This window comes from Mastacembelus armatus, chromosome 14 (genome assembly GCF_900324485.2).
Source record: "Mastacembelus armatus chromosome 14, fMasArm1.2, whole genome shotgun sequence".
NCBI classification, from domain to species: Eukaryota; Metazoa; Chordata; class Actinopteri; order Synbranchiformes; family Mastacembelidae; genus Mastacembelus; species Mastacembelus armatus.
In genome coordinates, this window is record NC_046646.1 from 1,197,561 (window position 1) to 1,214,337 (window position 16,777).

General features: G+C 40.9%; 1 protein-coding gene across 5 annotated transcripts in view; it reads right to left on the reverse strand.

Annotated features, from left to right (window-relative positions):
* The window catches only part of arhgap32b (Rho GTPase activating protein 32b), a 118,700-nt gene that overhangs the window by 43,402 nt on the left and 58,521 nt on the right, over window positions 1-16,777 (reverse strand). For all 5 annotated transcript variants that reach the window (XM_026328042.2, XM_026328041.2, XM_026328040.2 and 2 more), the window contains 2 exons: window positions 15,412-15,506; window positions 15,048-15,132 (listed from right to left, as the gene is read on the reverse strand). In XM_026328042.2, the coding sequence (XP_026183827.1) occupies window positions 15,048-15,132; window positions 15,412-15,506 (180 nt within the window). The remainder of the gene's footprint in view (window positions 1-15,047; window positions 15,133-15,411; window positions 15,507-16,777) is intronic.

Sequence of the window (16,777 nt, forward strand, 5' to 3'; positions counted from 1 at the left end):
AGGGGGGAAAAAAAAAGCTTATTTCTTTCAGTCTTGTTCTTCTGCCGACCTGACCGTCTGACTTCTCCGTCCTTCCACCACGTTATTCTCGCCCCTTTTCCTACTTTCCCCTGTCTGACATGCTGGCTCACCCCTCCCCCCTCTCTCCTCCTCTGCTCCCTCTTTGGTTGGTGCGTTCCCAGGACAAAGAGCAAGGATGGAGAGAGAGAGCAAAAAAAAGCAGAGGGAGAGGCCAGAGGTAACAGAGAAAAGAGGGTAGGGGATGCATTTGCAGAAGATCAATTTTCTTTCCTTACACATGTGCCATCCTCTTTCTGCTGTCCTCTTGTATAGTGATATTATCCTAAATATACTTAGAGGAAAGGTGCAGTTCTTGCCAGCACACAATTAAAAAGTCTAGGAAATCTAGATATTACATATCAAAGGCAGCAAATAATAGAATAACTAGATGACCAACCCCTACATTTCAATATTGCACCACAATAAATAACCATAGACTGTGGCATTTCACAGTCTACGACACTTGCAAAGGAGAAACAGAGTCACCAAAAATACAAAGTTAACCCTTCCCTCCACTGAACTGCCTGCTTTCAGGTTGCTCTCAAATACCTTAAATAAATAAAGGGATGTAAAGTGCAGCTATGATGACATATGTTTCAACCACACGTGAAATAAAATAAAAAGACCTATTGCTGGAGAAGAGACCAGAAATCCACTAGGCCATAATAATCTGGAACTCCACTGCTGCTCTCACAAAATCCCAGACAAAGTATGTGTCTATCTCTGTAAATGAAACAATGAAAACAAAAGCAGGCAAAAATATACATCATTTCAATTAATTTCAATCAAACTCCAGCATTTCGTACAGCAAATTTACTTACCACACCTGCTACTGAAGAACAGAGTGCAGCAGTTTTGATTACCCAGAAGTCACTACAAGTCAACATTTTTTGCAGCTTTCCTAAAAAAAGCAAAGCTCAAGATGAGCAGTGAGCTCTCACTTAGATAGGATGTCTGGTTAAAGCAAAGCATGGAACCATTCTCTACTACAAGTCCTGCTTATAAATATCCAGTGATAATCCAATGATGACCCAGTTCATTCAGTTCTCTGCTCTCCTATGCCAAAGACAGGTTGGACTGATTTATCACAGACAACATGTGGAAAGGTTAAGAAATGTAGGCATCATGAAGTTCCCGAAGCTGACGCATAAAGCATCAAACATCCTTCAGCCAAAACAAAAACACAAAGTGCAGTAGATAAATGTCCATCCTAACTGCAGGTAGATACCACAGATTTGCCAAAAATCTGTGCAGGAAATGTTTCAGGATGGCAAATGTCATCTGCAATACCACAATACTACAACTCCTACACTCAGACCCATCATCAACTCAGACCCCAAATTTGAGGACCCCTAATTCCACTCAGGCATTAGTGACTATGAATTATTTCCATGAGACAGAGGACTATAATGCTATTTTTGGATTGCATTATACATGTAAGCTTAGTAATTCATAGAGGTGGGAGAAAGAATTGATGCATCGCAATGTGGATGTAAACGATTATAAATCACAACATTACGTTGACAGAATGCAAAAGGGGGTGGGGTTGGGGGGTTGGGGAACCCGGATAAAAGCCACACTATATGCAAGTTGTGTCAAACAATGGTTTTGCAAACTCAACAAACAATGATGGAAAACCATATTACATGGTTCCATCTGGAGGAGGAAACAAAACATATGGTTATAATGTTAGTTGCTGCTAACCAAAGGATCATTTTAGAATCACACTGACACCACACATTTGAGGATTATTTAGACAAATGATCAGTTGCAACAAGCCTTGACTCGGGCCACATCCCCACAATCACTGGAGGGGCACATCGGACATAAAATTGTCTAGTGTGTGGCCAGCCTTACTTTAAATCCAGAAAGAAAAACAAAAAAAAGAGGGGAAAAAAGGACCAGGAGTCTGGAGCCTTGTATAATGACCTTTGAATTTTTCAAATAATCCTCAATCGACATTTTTAGGCTGAGACCAAGGAGGATTTTTCAATGAACAATAAAAGTAAAGCATTTCTATACTTTTAACAAATGCATGTTTAGGACTTAAAATAAAATTCGAAGCCCACAGTTCTCCTCTGTGGTTTTAAAACATCTCCCATTCTGTGGTATAAGAGAGCTGGTCAGACTCCCTGAACTCTACACCAAAGACCCAGAGCTACAGTACAATAACCACGTCTCCAAGCATATGCTAACTATTGGGTACTACAAAGTCTGTTGACTTTGTGCAAATTCCTCAGGCTTTAGTGGATGAGATGGTTCAATATTTGTCTGCCACAACAAAACATAAGACTTCAATCGTTTGCACCAAGACACTGTGATCTCAAATGAAGACTTCAATAAATTTCTCTGGCAGCAAATCTACTCTGTTTAATGTACTATGACATACATTTATTTTGCCTATTTAATTTAACTATAATGGAAACACAGGACTCTATGTCCTTGGTCTTTCTGACAAGTGTTAGACCGACTAATAAAGTCGGATATCATTCTTTGTGTTTCAAAACTAATCATGAATAGATACTACATAAAATGAAGCCTTCCAATAATGTGGTATTTTTTTTTATTATTATTAAATTATTTTATCAGTATTTTTAAAAATGTGGCCATGAAATTTTGCAGAAACTGGAGAGTAATGCAATTTTAAAAATAATGGCTGATCTCTCATGACACTATTTTCACACTGTGGTATTTCTGTCAGACTGCAGAACTGGAGGGGTTTTGAGTGCCCACCTGCCTGTGGGGTTTTGCAGCATTATTTCAGAAGTGATGGAGGAAGTGTGAAGGGACAACATCTAAAATCATTACTAAAGCTACAATACACTTCTAAGGGACTATGGAGTGGAATGGTATTTTAACAGAGACAGATCACTGTAAGGGGATGAGTTTGTGACTTGTTACAGGTTCACAAAACAAATCCCTTTAAAAGAAAGGTTTGCTTACTGTTGTGTATCTGCATTCAAACAGTCCATATACTTACACACAGATATATAAACTCAAAGAGGTGACTGACACTCAAATGAATGGCCAGATTTCTACCTTAGTGCAAATACTAGAACATGTCAATAGGTGCATCCTACTGTACTAATTCAGGTCACTCTGCACATTGCTCTTATCTTGCCTCACTGTTTCCCATAAGGTTATAATCATACCCCAATATCTTACTGGGTTATGATTACTTATTAATGTAAAGAAACTGATCTATCCCCAAACACTGCTCGTGATGTCGGAGCTAAAACAAACTCACTACTTACAAGGCACCTCAACAATCCACTTTTACAGGAATGTAGCATCACCAAAATTGTCTCCATGCTAAGAGAATTTCACAAGTTTGTCTCCTCTATTCAAACTTCATTTTCATGAGGCCAGAACGGGGTAAGATGTTCCAAAATGCTTTCAGTGCTCGTGGAGTGAAGCAGCCAAATCAGCAGTTATAGTATTCCCATGTCTCATGCATTTCCTAGCTAGAAGCTCAGCTCAGGTAGGAGAGGAGAGGTTGGTTTGTCAAGTGTGAAGAAGAAAATCAGTAAATCAGTCTAGATGTAGCAGTAAATGCCATAACAAGTGAGTATATGGAAACAGTCTGTCCCACGAATTTTTCTTCCTGACTGGGTGGATGTCACTGTAGTGGACAAATCACAAACAGTGAATGGGAATAGAAATATTTCTCTGACACTGTCAATTTAGATCTGTATACAGTTCAGATATATGTGACTTATTTGCCTTGCTGGGCAGGACTTTCTATGAAAAATCCTCTAGTACAAAGGAAGAGATTTATATCTCCACTTCAAGTGGAGGCGAAAATCTGTGGAATATAAAAGCATTGGTTAATCAGTGTGTAATTTCTGGGTGGTGTAGCACAAAAGCATCACAACTATGTGGTGTAATGTCACAAATATCTCTGAAAATAATTAATTTTACCACATGCTGATTTAGTCTGCATTAACAGTACAGGTGATAAAACAAATGGGCTGCAAAATGATTGATAGGATTTATAACTGGTGAAATTCAAACATGCTCTAAACATGTTCATACATTGTTCTACATAAATACAATATTTTCTGATAGACTGACTATATGAGCTGCATTTGTTTTTGTCATATATAGTTGTCACGGTTCGGCCAGGCTCCCTCCTCAGACAATCAGCACAATCCATTTCACCTGAGTCCTCACTGCGATCACCTGCACCTCATCACCACAGTCATCCAGCCACGCATAAAAGCACTACCCACACTCCTCTCCTTGTCCGATCTCGTTAACACGACATGGACCTTACTCCCACGATCTAAAGACGATTAACTATGATCCTCCTGTTCCTGTTTCCTTGGTTTTCCGTTTGTCCAGTTTATGTATCCCTGTGTTTTCCATTCGTACCAGGTTTTCCATTTCCTTGACAAGCGTGCTCCCTGTGGTAAAACTTCTAAATAACTTCACTTACCTCATTGTCCGCCTGTATATGTAACAATAGTCAGGTCTGGAAAAAATATTAATCAAAATGTGGCAACAATTATGTTTTTATAACTGTGCATGTGACAAATAAAGCTTATCTTATCCAATTACTAGGAACTGGACAAAGACACATTTCCCGCTCTCATTATGAGTCCATGATCTTTCTAGCTACTGCAGCTAGCAGTGGGGACAATATTTGCTACAGACCTGATGGAGATAACTCAAACTCCACAAAAAAGGAATCTGCAGCACAATCCACTGTCACATCAGTCCCACATTTAGTTTAGACGTGTACAACCCCCAATTCCAAAAATGGAATTTCCAAAATTCCAAAAATGGAATTGGACAGAAAGTGTAAAATCTACATAAAAACAGAAGGCAATGGTTTGCAAATCCCATTAAACCATATTTGATTCATGTACCATGTGACGTTGCAGAACTAAAGAGCTGAGACACATCGTATACAGCAACACACAATGAACTGTTCTAAAGAATGGCTCAGAGAAGCATGATTGTATGCATGCATGCAGCCTATAGCTCTCATTCACTGGCACAGACATTGAAAAAATGCACTGCAGGCTCTCTTGCTTGTGAGGAGACAGGAGGCTGTTAAACTCACATTGATTTCTACGATTATTGTTGGAGACAATTCACACACATTGCCTTTCCCAAACACACATGAAATGTCTTGGGCTACTTATTGCACTCCATGATTGATGTTATTCTTGGTTCCACTACCTCAAATTTTCAAACTGCATTAAGCAAATCAATAATGATAACGATGAGGAATACAGACACTTGATAAAAAGCTTTGTTGATTGGTGTAACAACTATCTAAAGCTCAATATCAAGAAAACCAGAGAACTGGTGGTGGACTTTAGGAGGAGCAGGAAGACCCTAGTCCCTCTCTCCATCATTGGAGATGAAGTAGAGATTGTGGACTCCTACAAATACCTTGGAGTCCACATTAACAACAAACTGGACTGGTCAAACAATACAGATGCACTCTTTAAGAAAGGACAGAGCAGACTGTTCTTCCTCAGGAGATTCTGTTCCTTTAGCGTGTGAACAAGCTACTGAAGACGTTCTATCAGTCTGTAGTAGCGAGTGCACTGTTCTTTGCAGTTGTGTGCTGGGGAGGTGGCATGTGAGGTGGCTGGTGAGGCCAACAAACTAAACAAATTGATCAGAAAGGCAAAATCTGTTGTTGGACTGGAACTGGACAGTGTGTTGGCTGTGGCAGAGAGGAGGATTGTGGACAAAATCAACTCCATTCTGGACAATCCTGCCCACCCACTTCATGAGGAAATGTGGAGAATGGGAAGTTCATTCAGCCACAGATTAATTCCTCCTAAAACCAAGACAGAGAGATTCAGGAAGTCTTTTGTGTCCACGGCCATAAAACTATAATTCCAGAATATAAACAATAACACACACACACGCACGCACACACACGCACATGCACGCCCCAAAATAAATAAATACTTTATTACTTACATACAAGTTAATTGCTTTATTATATAAATTAATAGTAATGAATAAAGTAATTTAAATAATATTAAATTGAATAACTTAAATGAGAATAACTGCTGTAACAATTTAATTTCCCCTTGGGGATTAATAAAGTACTTCTTCAAATGCAGTGTGGAGGCTAGTAAAGTTCTTGTCTCATTTTGTTCAGTTTCTTCAGTACATAATTTCTGCTGCCTACACAGCCACTAAATGCTGGGCCTCTGGCTGTATGGGGACAACAAGCATTTTATTTTGAAGAACTGTCTGTCTGGCTCTGACCTTACAGCACCACAGTGAAATCAATTACTGGACACAGACAAATGGTGGAACAACAGTGGCTGTCTGGTTAAGGATACATTAAGAAAGCTGTGCTGGTTTAGATTTCAAAGACATATCTGAGCAGCATTAGTTATCAATCTGCACAGGTATCAAAAGAAATTTGGGTGTGTTATCCCGGTATTTTATAGCATATAAAAATACTAAACTTTAACTTATAATTTATGTATGATATAATTCTTTCCCCAGTAGCTGTGATGTTATACAATACATCCTGTTAAAGTGAGATGTAAGGTGACTGCAATCAGACTCTGCACATACATCAACTTGCACAATGAAGCTCAAATACTGACCTAAGAATATAAGCAAAACACACTCTAGTTAACACCAAGAACACTGAGTTTTTCAGAATGTGGCTAAGATACACTAGTCACAAAACAATTAGATACATACATTCTGACTCCCTGCTGCTTTGAAAACAAATTAATATATTTTTCTCAAGAAAACAAATGTCAATTAAAAAAACAGATGTCTGCATCATTTGACTATTGTGGGGTGGAGAGACTAATACATATAAAGATTGTGCCTGTGTATTATGACAACATAGGAATTAAAATGTTGACATGTTGGGAACAAAATGGGGAATCTGAGTGCATGTCCTCAGAAACTGCAAAATACAATCTCAGATGAAGGTGGAAGATAGGGAAGACTAAGTGAATTGGTATCTTCCAGCCTCTGATTAACTGAACACACCTGATCCGGGTAATCAGCAGTGAGTAGAACAGTGACAGTTAAACAAGCAGGACAGTGGCCCTCAAAGATAATGGGCTGGGCAGCCCTGATCTAAAAAGCATGTGGACAGGTTAAACTGTTTTGGTTACTGTTAGACATGAATGTGTGACTTAATTAAAAATTAAATCTTATATTGTTTGACAGACACATCATAGCATAAATGCTATGCTCTGACAATGTTAATACAATGCAAAGAAAACAAAAGTAGATACATTAATAAAACATGCAATTCAGAGCAGTTCCTCAAGCCAAACACCATGTCAAAGCGCCAGGTCAGAAGAGAAAAGCCAGAGGTACTTGGGCTCCCTGCATTCCCACAGCTGAGTAGAACAGTGATGTGCAGAAAGTGAATGTTAAACACAAAGGCTAGTGTGGACTACACTGAATGCCTTACTCTCTTAGGTCTACAGTGACGTCTACTGTGATATGTACAGGCATGTGACGATCACCACACAGGGCAGACAGAGAACTGTGAATTGTGTATTAATATGATGCAACATGCTGATGGCAGAGCCCAAGTGTGTACCTCTGCTGATAACAAACTATTCATCTCCATGTGAAATCTATAGAAATGTAACATATCCATCTGATTCAACTGGTTTCTACCATACACTCTCCAGATTCCTTGCTAATGGGGCACCTTTAGAGTGAGCTGGAAGAGTGAATATGTAGCATGAACGTCCTGCAGAGAGATCTCGGAGGAGTGATTCTACTGAGTCAGTATGAAACCAAATGCTTTGTTTCTACCTGTGATACAAAGGATTCAAGGTGTTCTGTAGGTGTTAAACAATGCTAACAACTTACAACAATAAAATAAGATGAGATAAACTCTATTAATCCCTGAGAAATTCAGGAAATGTAATGGTTTTCATAGCTCTCCTTTTACAGAACGTAGATTTTTAGAAAGCCTGCAATGACAATATAATGCCAAGGTGTTCAGTTTACATATAATATTTTGATATTTTATGTTAATATTTTTCAAATGACTCTCCAGTATTCAGTTATTGATGTAGATTGATAATGAATAGTGTAGAATAGCTTTGGATGGACAGCCTTTCCTGGCTGAATAAGATACACAAAACATATGGAGAAGCAAAGAAAAGCAGGCAAGCCCACCATGATGAGAGATGCAGAGCAACAGTATCAAACATGAATCCTCAAAAAAACAGCTGTCTCATTATAGCCACCACTTCCTCAAAAATGCAAATAAATGTCATTTTAAATGAACACATTTTTACAATTTGTGTACACACAGTGTTGTGCTTAAATCATGTGTAAGCTAACTTCTATATTAGTCTGATTTATCAATCTGTTCTTTTCCTGGACATATGTACCGACAAATACCCAGTGAAGCACAGGCTTATCATGGATAAAGCATTCCTTGATGATTGCTTATCATCTTTCCTTGTGCCATTCTTTAAAAGACTAGATAATTACTGCAACTATTTTATATTTGCATCGGTGAACACTCCGTATAAGATATATGGACATCTTTAAATTACACTCAATTTGAATCAGTCAACATTAATATTGAACTATTACATTTCTGGAACATTGATTTTAACTGATTTAACTAAGTCAGGTACAGACACCGATTATTTAGAACAGACGGGATAAGTGAGTGGTTACAATGGGGGCTCCATGTGTTGGAGCACAGTTCTCAACATCGGTGGGCAGATCTGCATCACCGCCACCATTGCAGATCTCTGTATCTGTTTCCTGTCCACCTCATCACAATTTACTGTTAATAATGGAAACTGTGGGAGCTGTGGCCGTAAGGTTTCGGGTGCCTGTCGTGGCGGCAATCCCCGAACCCGGTGGTGGACACCGGAGGTAAGGGATGCCGTCAAGCTGAAGAAGGAGTCCTACCGAGCTTGGTTGGCTGGTGGGACTTCCGAAGCAGCTGACAGGTACTGCAGGGCCAAGCGTGCTGCAGCCCAGGCGGTGATGGAGGCAAAAACTCGGGTATGGGAGAAGTTCGGCGAGGCCATGGAGAAGGACTACCTGTCGGCCCCGAAGAAATTCTGGCAAACTGTCCGGCACCTCAGGAGGGGGAAGCAGTGCTCTACCAACGCTGTTTACAGTGGAAGTGGTGAGCTGCTGACCTCGACTGGGGATATTGTCGGACGGTGGAAGGAATACTTCGAGGATCTCCTCGATCCCGTCAACACGTCTTCCATAAGGGAAGCAGGGGCTGGGGATTCGGAGGCTGATCCATCCATCACCCAAGCCGAAGTCACAAAGGTAGTTCAGCAGCTCCTTGGTGGCAAAGCACCGGGGGTGGATGAGATCCGCCCCGAGTACCTCAAGTCTCTGGATGTTGTTGGGCTGTCATGGCTGACACGCCTGTGCAACATCACGTGGCGTTCGGGGACAGTACCCCTGGATTGGCAGACCAGGGTGGTGGTTCCTCTTTTTAAGAAGGGGGACCGGAGGGTGTGTTCCAACTACAGAGGGCTCACACTCCTCAGCCTCCCGGGGAAGGTCTACGCCAGGGTGCTGGAGAGGAGGATCCGGCCGGTGGTCGAACCTCGGATCCAGGAGGAACAATGCGGTTTCCGTCCTGGGCGTGGAACACTGGACCAGCTCTACACACTCTCGGGTGTGCTCGAGGGTTCATGGGAGTTTGCCCAACCAGTCCACATGTGTTTTGTGGACTTGGAGAAGGCATTCGACTGGGTCCCTCGTGACATCCTGTGGGAGGTGCTCCAGGAGTATGGGGTCCGGGGCTCTTTGCTGGGGGCTATCCGGTCTCTGTACAAACGGAGCAGGAGCTTGGTTCGCATTGCCGGTAGTAAGTCAGACCTGTTCCCAGTACACGTTGGACTCCGGCAGGGCTGCCCTTTGTCACCGGTTCTGTTCATTACTTTTATGGACAGAATTTCTAGGCACAGCCAGGGGGCGGGGGGGGTCCAGTTCGGGGACCACAGGATTTCATCTCTGCTCTTTGCAGATGATGTTGTCCTGTTGGCTCCATCGAGCCAGGATCTCCAGCGTGCGCTGGGGCGGTTTGCAACCGAGTGTGAAGCGGCTGGGATGAGAATCAGCACCTCCAAGTCCGAGGCCATGGTACTCAACCGGAAAAAGGTGGTTTGCCATCTCCAGGCCAGGGGAGAGATCCTGCCTCAAGTGGAGGAGTTTAAGTATCTCGGGGTCTTGTTCACGAGTGAGGGAAGGACGGAACGTGAGATTGACAGATGGATGGGGGCATCGGCAGCAGTAATGCGGTCGGTGTACCGGTCCGTTGTGGTGAAGAAGGAGCTGAGCCGGAAGGCGAAGCTCTCGATTTACCGGTCAATCTACGTTCCTACTCTCACCTATGGTCATGAGCTCTGGGTCATGACCGAAAGAACAAGATCGCGGATACAAGCGGCTGAAATGAGCTTCCTCCGCAGGGTGGCCAGGCACTCCCTTAGAGATAGGGTGAGGAGCTCGGTCACCCGGGAGGAGCTCGGAGTAGAGCCGCTGCTCCTCCACATCGAGAGGAGTCAGTTGACGTGGCTGGGGCATCTGTTTCGGATGCCTCCTGGACGCCTTCCTGGGGAGGTGTTCCGGGCATGTCCCACCGGGAGGAGGCCCCGGGGAAGACCCAGGACACGCTGGAGGGACTATGTCTCCCGGCTGGCCTGGGAACGCCTCGGTGTCCCCCCGGAAGATCTGGAGGAAGTGTCCAGGGAGAAGGAAGTCTGGGTATCCCTGATTCGGCTACTGCCCCCGCGACCCGGCCCCGGATAAACGGTAGAAGATGGATGGATGGATGGATGGATGGAATGGAAACAAAATGCCCAAAAAATAAATAAAAAAGAGAGAGAGTTTGGCTTGGCAGATTTTTATGTACTGTTGTCATGATTGACAATACTACAGTAGAATTAGTTACAAAGGAGTCAATTTTCCATGTTTTACAGTATACCTAGTGAGCTGAACCTGTGATGAGGCAAAGAAGTTAGACCTAAGCTTATGCACACCACATCACTCCCAGTCTATATGAATTTACTGGTAACACCTAATAACAAATTCAGTGTGAAAGCAGTGGACACCTTCCTGCCAACTCTACTGTGCTGCTGTACTATTACCCCCATCAAAAGAAGCACAAGTGTCTAAAAGGCTGTAAGAGATTTTAAAATCACTGACTTTGAATTACAAGTAGCTCATCTCCACACAGGCACAAAGTCAAGTTTAATTATTCTTACACTATGCTAACAGCCTGATTGTACAATTGTGTCTGATAGCACTGCTTGGTCATTAACTTATTTTATTCCATCAAGCGGCTCTAACCACATTCAAGGAGACAGAATAGAAATCACAGGCCCATCAGCTGTTGCCATTATATGATTTCCATGCAAGTAGCCCCAAATCTTTTACAAACTTGATATGGATACCATATATAGATATTTAAGTAAGAGGCAGGAAGTGTGTCTAATATCAAAGCAAGTAAGAACATGAATGTTTAAATTTACTCTGGTATCATCAAAGGTATAACCACCCTGAAACTGTTGGTTGCTAAAGTTTTATTCCAGACTGCCTTCTGTTCCTACTGACATGTTAACTGCGTTATGGTAGGTGAGTTGCAATTAAGTCCAAAGACTAAAAGAGATGGCTATAAAAACAAAAAGAACAGCAAATAAGCATTTACAGTACAAGTGTACAGCCATGCTACATGTGAACAGGAACAGGTTCATGTGAGTGGAAACCTCATTCAGACTTCAGGAGAAGGCAGTAAAGAAGAAGCCAGTAAAAGCTGAGAATCTCTTTCTGAGCAAGACATAATATGGCAACTTTAGAGACATGACTAAAATATAATTCTAGAGTTAATGTCTGAATCTGAATTTATTGAGACACAATAACCCAATCACATATTATTTGGCATTTCTATTCCCCCTAAATGAACTTCACTGCATACTCACAGCCCCATAGCACTGTGAGTGTGTGTGCTGACTCATTCTCAGTAAGCGTTTGAATGCCATATAACATATGTGATTTACAATTACTTTAACTCAGATCAAACATGTCTGCGATTATGGCCAAATTTCGGAGCATTCTCTGCTGAGCTGACAATATCACATGTTATTTGTAGCTACAGGTAAAGCTACACATTGTACCTTAAAGCTACTGTACACATTATACTGTAAATGACAGGCTGCATCCAGTCACTTTTAGTTATATCTGTTATGTTTAATCTAAAAGCAACATTACAGACAGCTTGTCAGATTACATTAGGTACAGTTGCCATTAGTAACACAAGGTTGAGTAACCTCACAAACAAAACATTAAGTTCCAGTCTGTTTTGTCAGAAAATCAGATAATCCAATAATGTATCTAAAATGATGAAAGTGAATCCAAATTCAAGTCAGTTACTGAAAGACTGAATAAAAACAAGTCACTCTGCCAAAAGAAATCGGTCACCATTCAAAGGTTATTTAAAATGCCAGTATCATGTGACAAAAACTGCCACGCAAGTGGTGCTCTGAGTGCAGACACAATCCTTTTTTTGGTCGTTAGTGAATATGACATCCTAATGTTTCCACAACAAAACCTTGCCTGACTCTAATTCTCCTTTGGTAATGTTTTTATTATGCAAGTGAAAGAACAGGTCTTCCAGCTCAAGGCCTGATGCCAATCTGAACCCAAGTATAGGAATCACACTCCCAGTGTGAGTCCTGCACATTCAGACATACAGTCAGTAAGGCTTGATACAGAATGCAGAGTAGGGATGGGTAGTGGTGGGTGGCATCTTCGAATAACCGTTGAATAGTTCCCAATGAAGTCCATCAAATAGCATTTTAGCTTGAAATGCCCATCCCTAATGCAAAGCCCAGTGAAATGACTACTGTAAAACCATTTTAACTGGTATATGGCACTACTACAGAATATATTTGTCAGTATGTGCACATATCTCCATGTATCATAAAGTCCCTGATGTACTGAGAACAAGAAAACTTGATTTTATGTAGCATTGTAACTTGGTAGACACATCAGTCAAATACCCACCATGATATAAAAAATCAATTTGATGAATACTCTTTGAATACTTAACTCAGCAGCAATGTTTTAATTCTTAAATCCCTAAATTATATAGATTATGTCAGAATCAGATGAGCCAAATAAACATGACATAAACATAAGGCAAGAGTCTACATAAAATGTAAAGATTGACACAGGGAACAAATAAAGATTAATTAATCATAAAATCATAAAAACAAAGATGTGAACTTCAGTTGGGGCTCAGTTCACTCAAGAGAAGAAGCTGTGCTGAATACTAAAACCAAACAGCAGCAAGAATCCAAGCAAAATAAAGAGGCAGGGCTAGTTGAAAGCAATATGAAAACCACAAAAGGGTGAGACACTCATGCTGCTCTGTACCAGTAAAACCAGCAAGCACACAGAGCTGCAGTAAATGAAAGGAAAACCAAAGTACTCTCTCATCTAAGAGTTTCCTTTATGCATGTTGACTGGACAAATAGATACGCAGTGTAACCTGAGCTATATCAACAAATAACCTGCAGGTGAAGTAGATGGAAGCTTTTCATCACACTCTCCCATGGTGCCCTTCTGACAGAAATATGTAATAAATCTAGCTGACCGCTGACCCCTGCTGGCCTCTCAACATATTCACAAAGAGTGAGCAGAGTAGGGACTACATGTCCATGATGGGTGAGCTCAATTGCATTTTCTTATTATTGGTATGAAAAAAAAATGACTACACCTTTCATCCTCTACAACTGCTTACTCCTACTCACTCTCACAAATTTAGAACAACTATCCCATCTTTACACCATGTATGCAAATAGAGTTTAATGAAGAGTACTACAACACGGAAGATCTAATACTACACTTGCTTACAGATGTTTAAGACAAACACCTTCAGTTAGTAAAGCAAGCTTTCTGATGAATATTTTAATCATCGTATTACATTTAAGTACGCCCTCTAGATCCACAGACACGATTATATAATTGCTGTTACAGGCCAAATAGTAAAGGCTGCAATCTGCAAACTGAACTTAATGAGTAGAATTGGTGGGGTGTCCCTTTACTAAATCTAACTGACATTGACTCCAAGTTGTAACATTCCCACTAAACAAATTTTACAGTACTTTTAAATAACTTTTTAAACACTATAATTACTTCATACTCAGAGAGCAAAGAAACTGTAATATAATATCTCTGACAGAAGGTTTTAAGCTTAATGATAAAAATACTAGTTTGTTATATTTGGATATAACTTAAATCACTGGAGGGGACATAATTAATCACACAAACCAATGTCAAGTACAAGATGCATGTTGATAGCTAAGAAAAACTTGGAGGCTGAAGTACCAATAAGCTGTTAGAGTAAATGTATATTAGATAACAGAATGTAGTTTGGGGGGCCATTACATTCGGGTTACCTTAAGCCAGATGGTCACTAACAGTAAACACTAGAGGAGCTACTCAGGCCAGTGGTAGATCTCTGTCTAACCAATTTCTGATATGTGTGATATGATGCTGTAGCTAATGTCAAGAAGACAAAACATGTTAATCAACCATCTCCATCATATCAAAACCAACAAATTTTTCTTGATGCCAACTGGAAGAGATATCTGTCCATCCATCCCTTATCTATACCTGTTTATTCCTATTTTAGACTCACAGGGATCTGCTGGAGCCTATCCCAGCCTGAAAAGACATGCGAGTCATATTCACGCTGTTATTAACATCATTGTTCTGTTTTGTACCCAACACTGCAGGTAAATAACTAGAGAAAGAATTAATCTTAAAAAAATCTGTTTAAAGTTTCATTGACATCTAAGTCCTCAAGTTGTCATCATAATTTTAAAAATGGAATTGCTAACATTCAGTGCCCTAAGGCAATCAGTCCAGCTACAGGCTCAACTCTTTATCATTTGGGATGTACATGTACTGTACTTATACTTTACTTATACTACTTAATGCAGTAAAGGAAGCAGGGACAGAAACTTTACCTGAATTGTGCCAAAGTCTACATTTTCGTAGTGGAAATGAGCACACTCTGCCAATTTTGGGAAGTGGCCCTTGGTGAAGCAAAGTCTGAAAACATAACACGCATACACAATTTAGTTAGCACATCATCCTCTAATCTTTATAACACCTTACGTGTGTGTATATGACTAATGTAAGAAGGTGAGCACAGAGGGAGTGAAAGAAGGGGAAGAGACAGAAATAGACTGAAGGAACGGAAGGAACTGAAGCAGGAAACAGGTGATAAACAGCCAGATAAGAGCGATAAACAGAGAAATGGAGGGAAGGAGAGATTTGAGAAGGGTGGAGCAGACAGGCAGAGGCAGGTGTGTGTGTGTCTCTACTCACTTCTTGACATTCTTGACCTTCATGCTGGCTGTGCTGCTGCTGCATGAGCGCATGAGGGGCTCTGTCCGCAGCTCAGGGATCTCTGCACTCCTTGCCTATAAGCATATAAACATTAGCAACATAGCTGGTGCATACAAATGCATCTCTGCCACTGTCACACTGTTTTACAATTTTCCATTTAGGTTTTGATTCATTGCACCATTCAAATAACCAACAGGCCTTACACGTCTGGTAGATTCCAGTGCCCGGGTTGTAAACATTGCTGCCTACTCAATATGTCTTGGTCTGTGTCGTATTTAGTGTGCAGATGAACTTATTTATACCTATATTGAACTTATGTATGTCAACCAATTAATGACAACGTTCTGCAAGTTAGTTTACAAATGTAGGTCAAGAGGCTGAGTGAAGTAACTGGTTGCTGAAGTCCAGTGTTTAATCCGTGAAGGTATCAGACTTTATCATGACTGACTTAACGTACCTAAAGCTAAGAAGCATTGTTTCATCAAATTAAAGCTGAAAATAAAAAATAACCTGCTGGTGGTAATACCACATCGACAGTTATGCTAATTTTGATAACACAGAGTGCACAAGCTTGAACTAGTCAATAATGATCAGCTTTGCTCAGTGGACAAACAGCATGAGATGATATGAACTGGTTTCTATGTCTTCTCTAGTTTGTCTCTTTCTTCATATGAGATGATGTCAGCATTTCTATTCTTATTTGATTTCTAAGAATAATCTGTGCTAGGCCTGACATGCTGAAGTTGTGGTGCATTTGTGACCACAGAGACTATAAAGGCAAAGTGACTCCTAAAGCTAGATTTATACAGATAGTTGATGCAAGGACTTAGCACAAGACCACAACAGACAATAGATGATATGAGCTATAACTTTAATTTTTAACCTATGTACCTCACAGAGTGGAACTTGACTTTATGTATGTGATGCTAAAAATGTCTGTCTCTGAAGTGCTCAAGCTGCTAAGTGGGCTTGCTTGGAGTTCTGGAAAACGTTGTACTTCGAAAGATCAAAATCAAAGAAGTCTCTTCCATTCTGACTGTGGGAAGTCTCAGGAATTTCACTACTCTGGAACCATTCACACCCTGAGGGCTGCTGAAGTCATATGTGGGTCACTGCCCCACCTGGCTAACATGTGTTGTAAAGGTCAGACCTGGGTCACTCAGCATAGGGTCAAGATGTGAATGGGTGTTAAACTGCTTTGGGAGGGATGCATTGTTAGTAGGTGATAAGCAGTATCATACACCACCCTCTCTGCCATGACACACTGGGAACAGACAGCAAAAAGCCAGCCAGTCCAAAGCTGACAATGATGCGGTAGGGTAGATGGAATCAGTAGATGTGGACT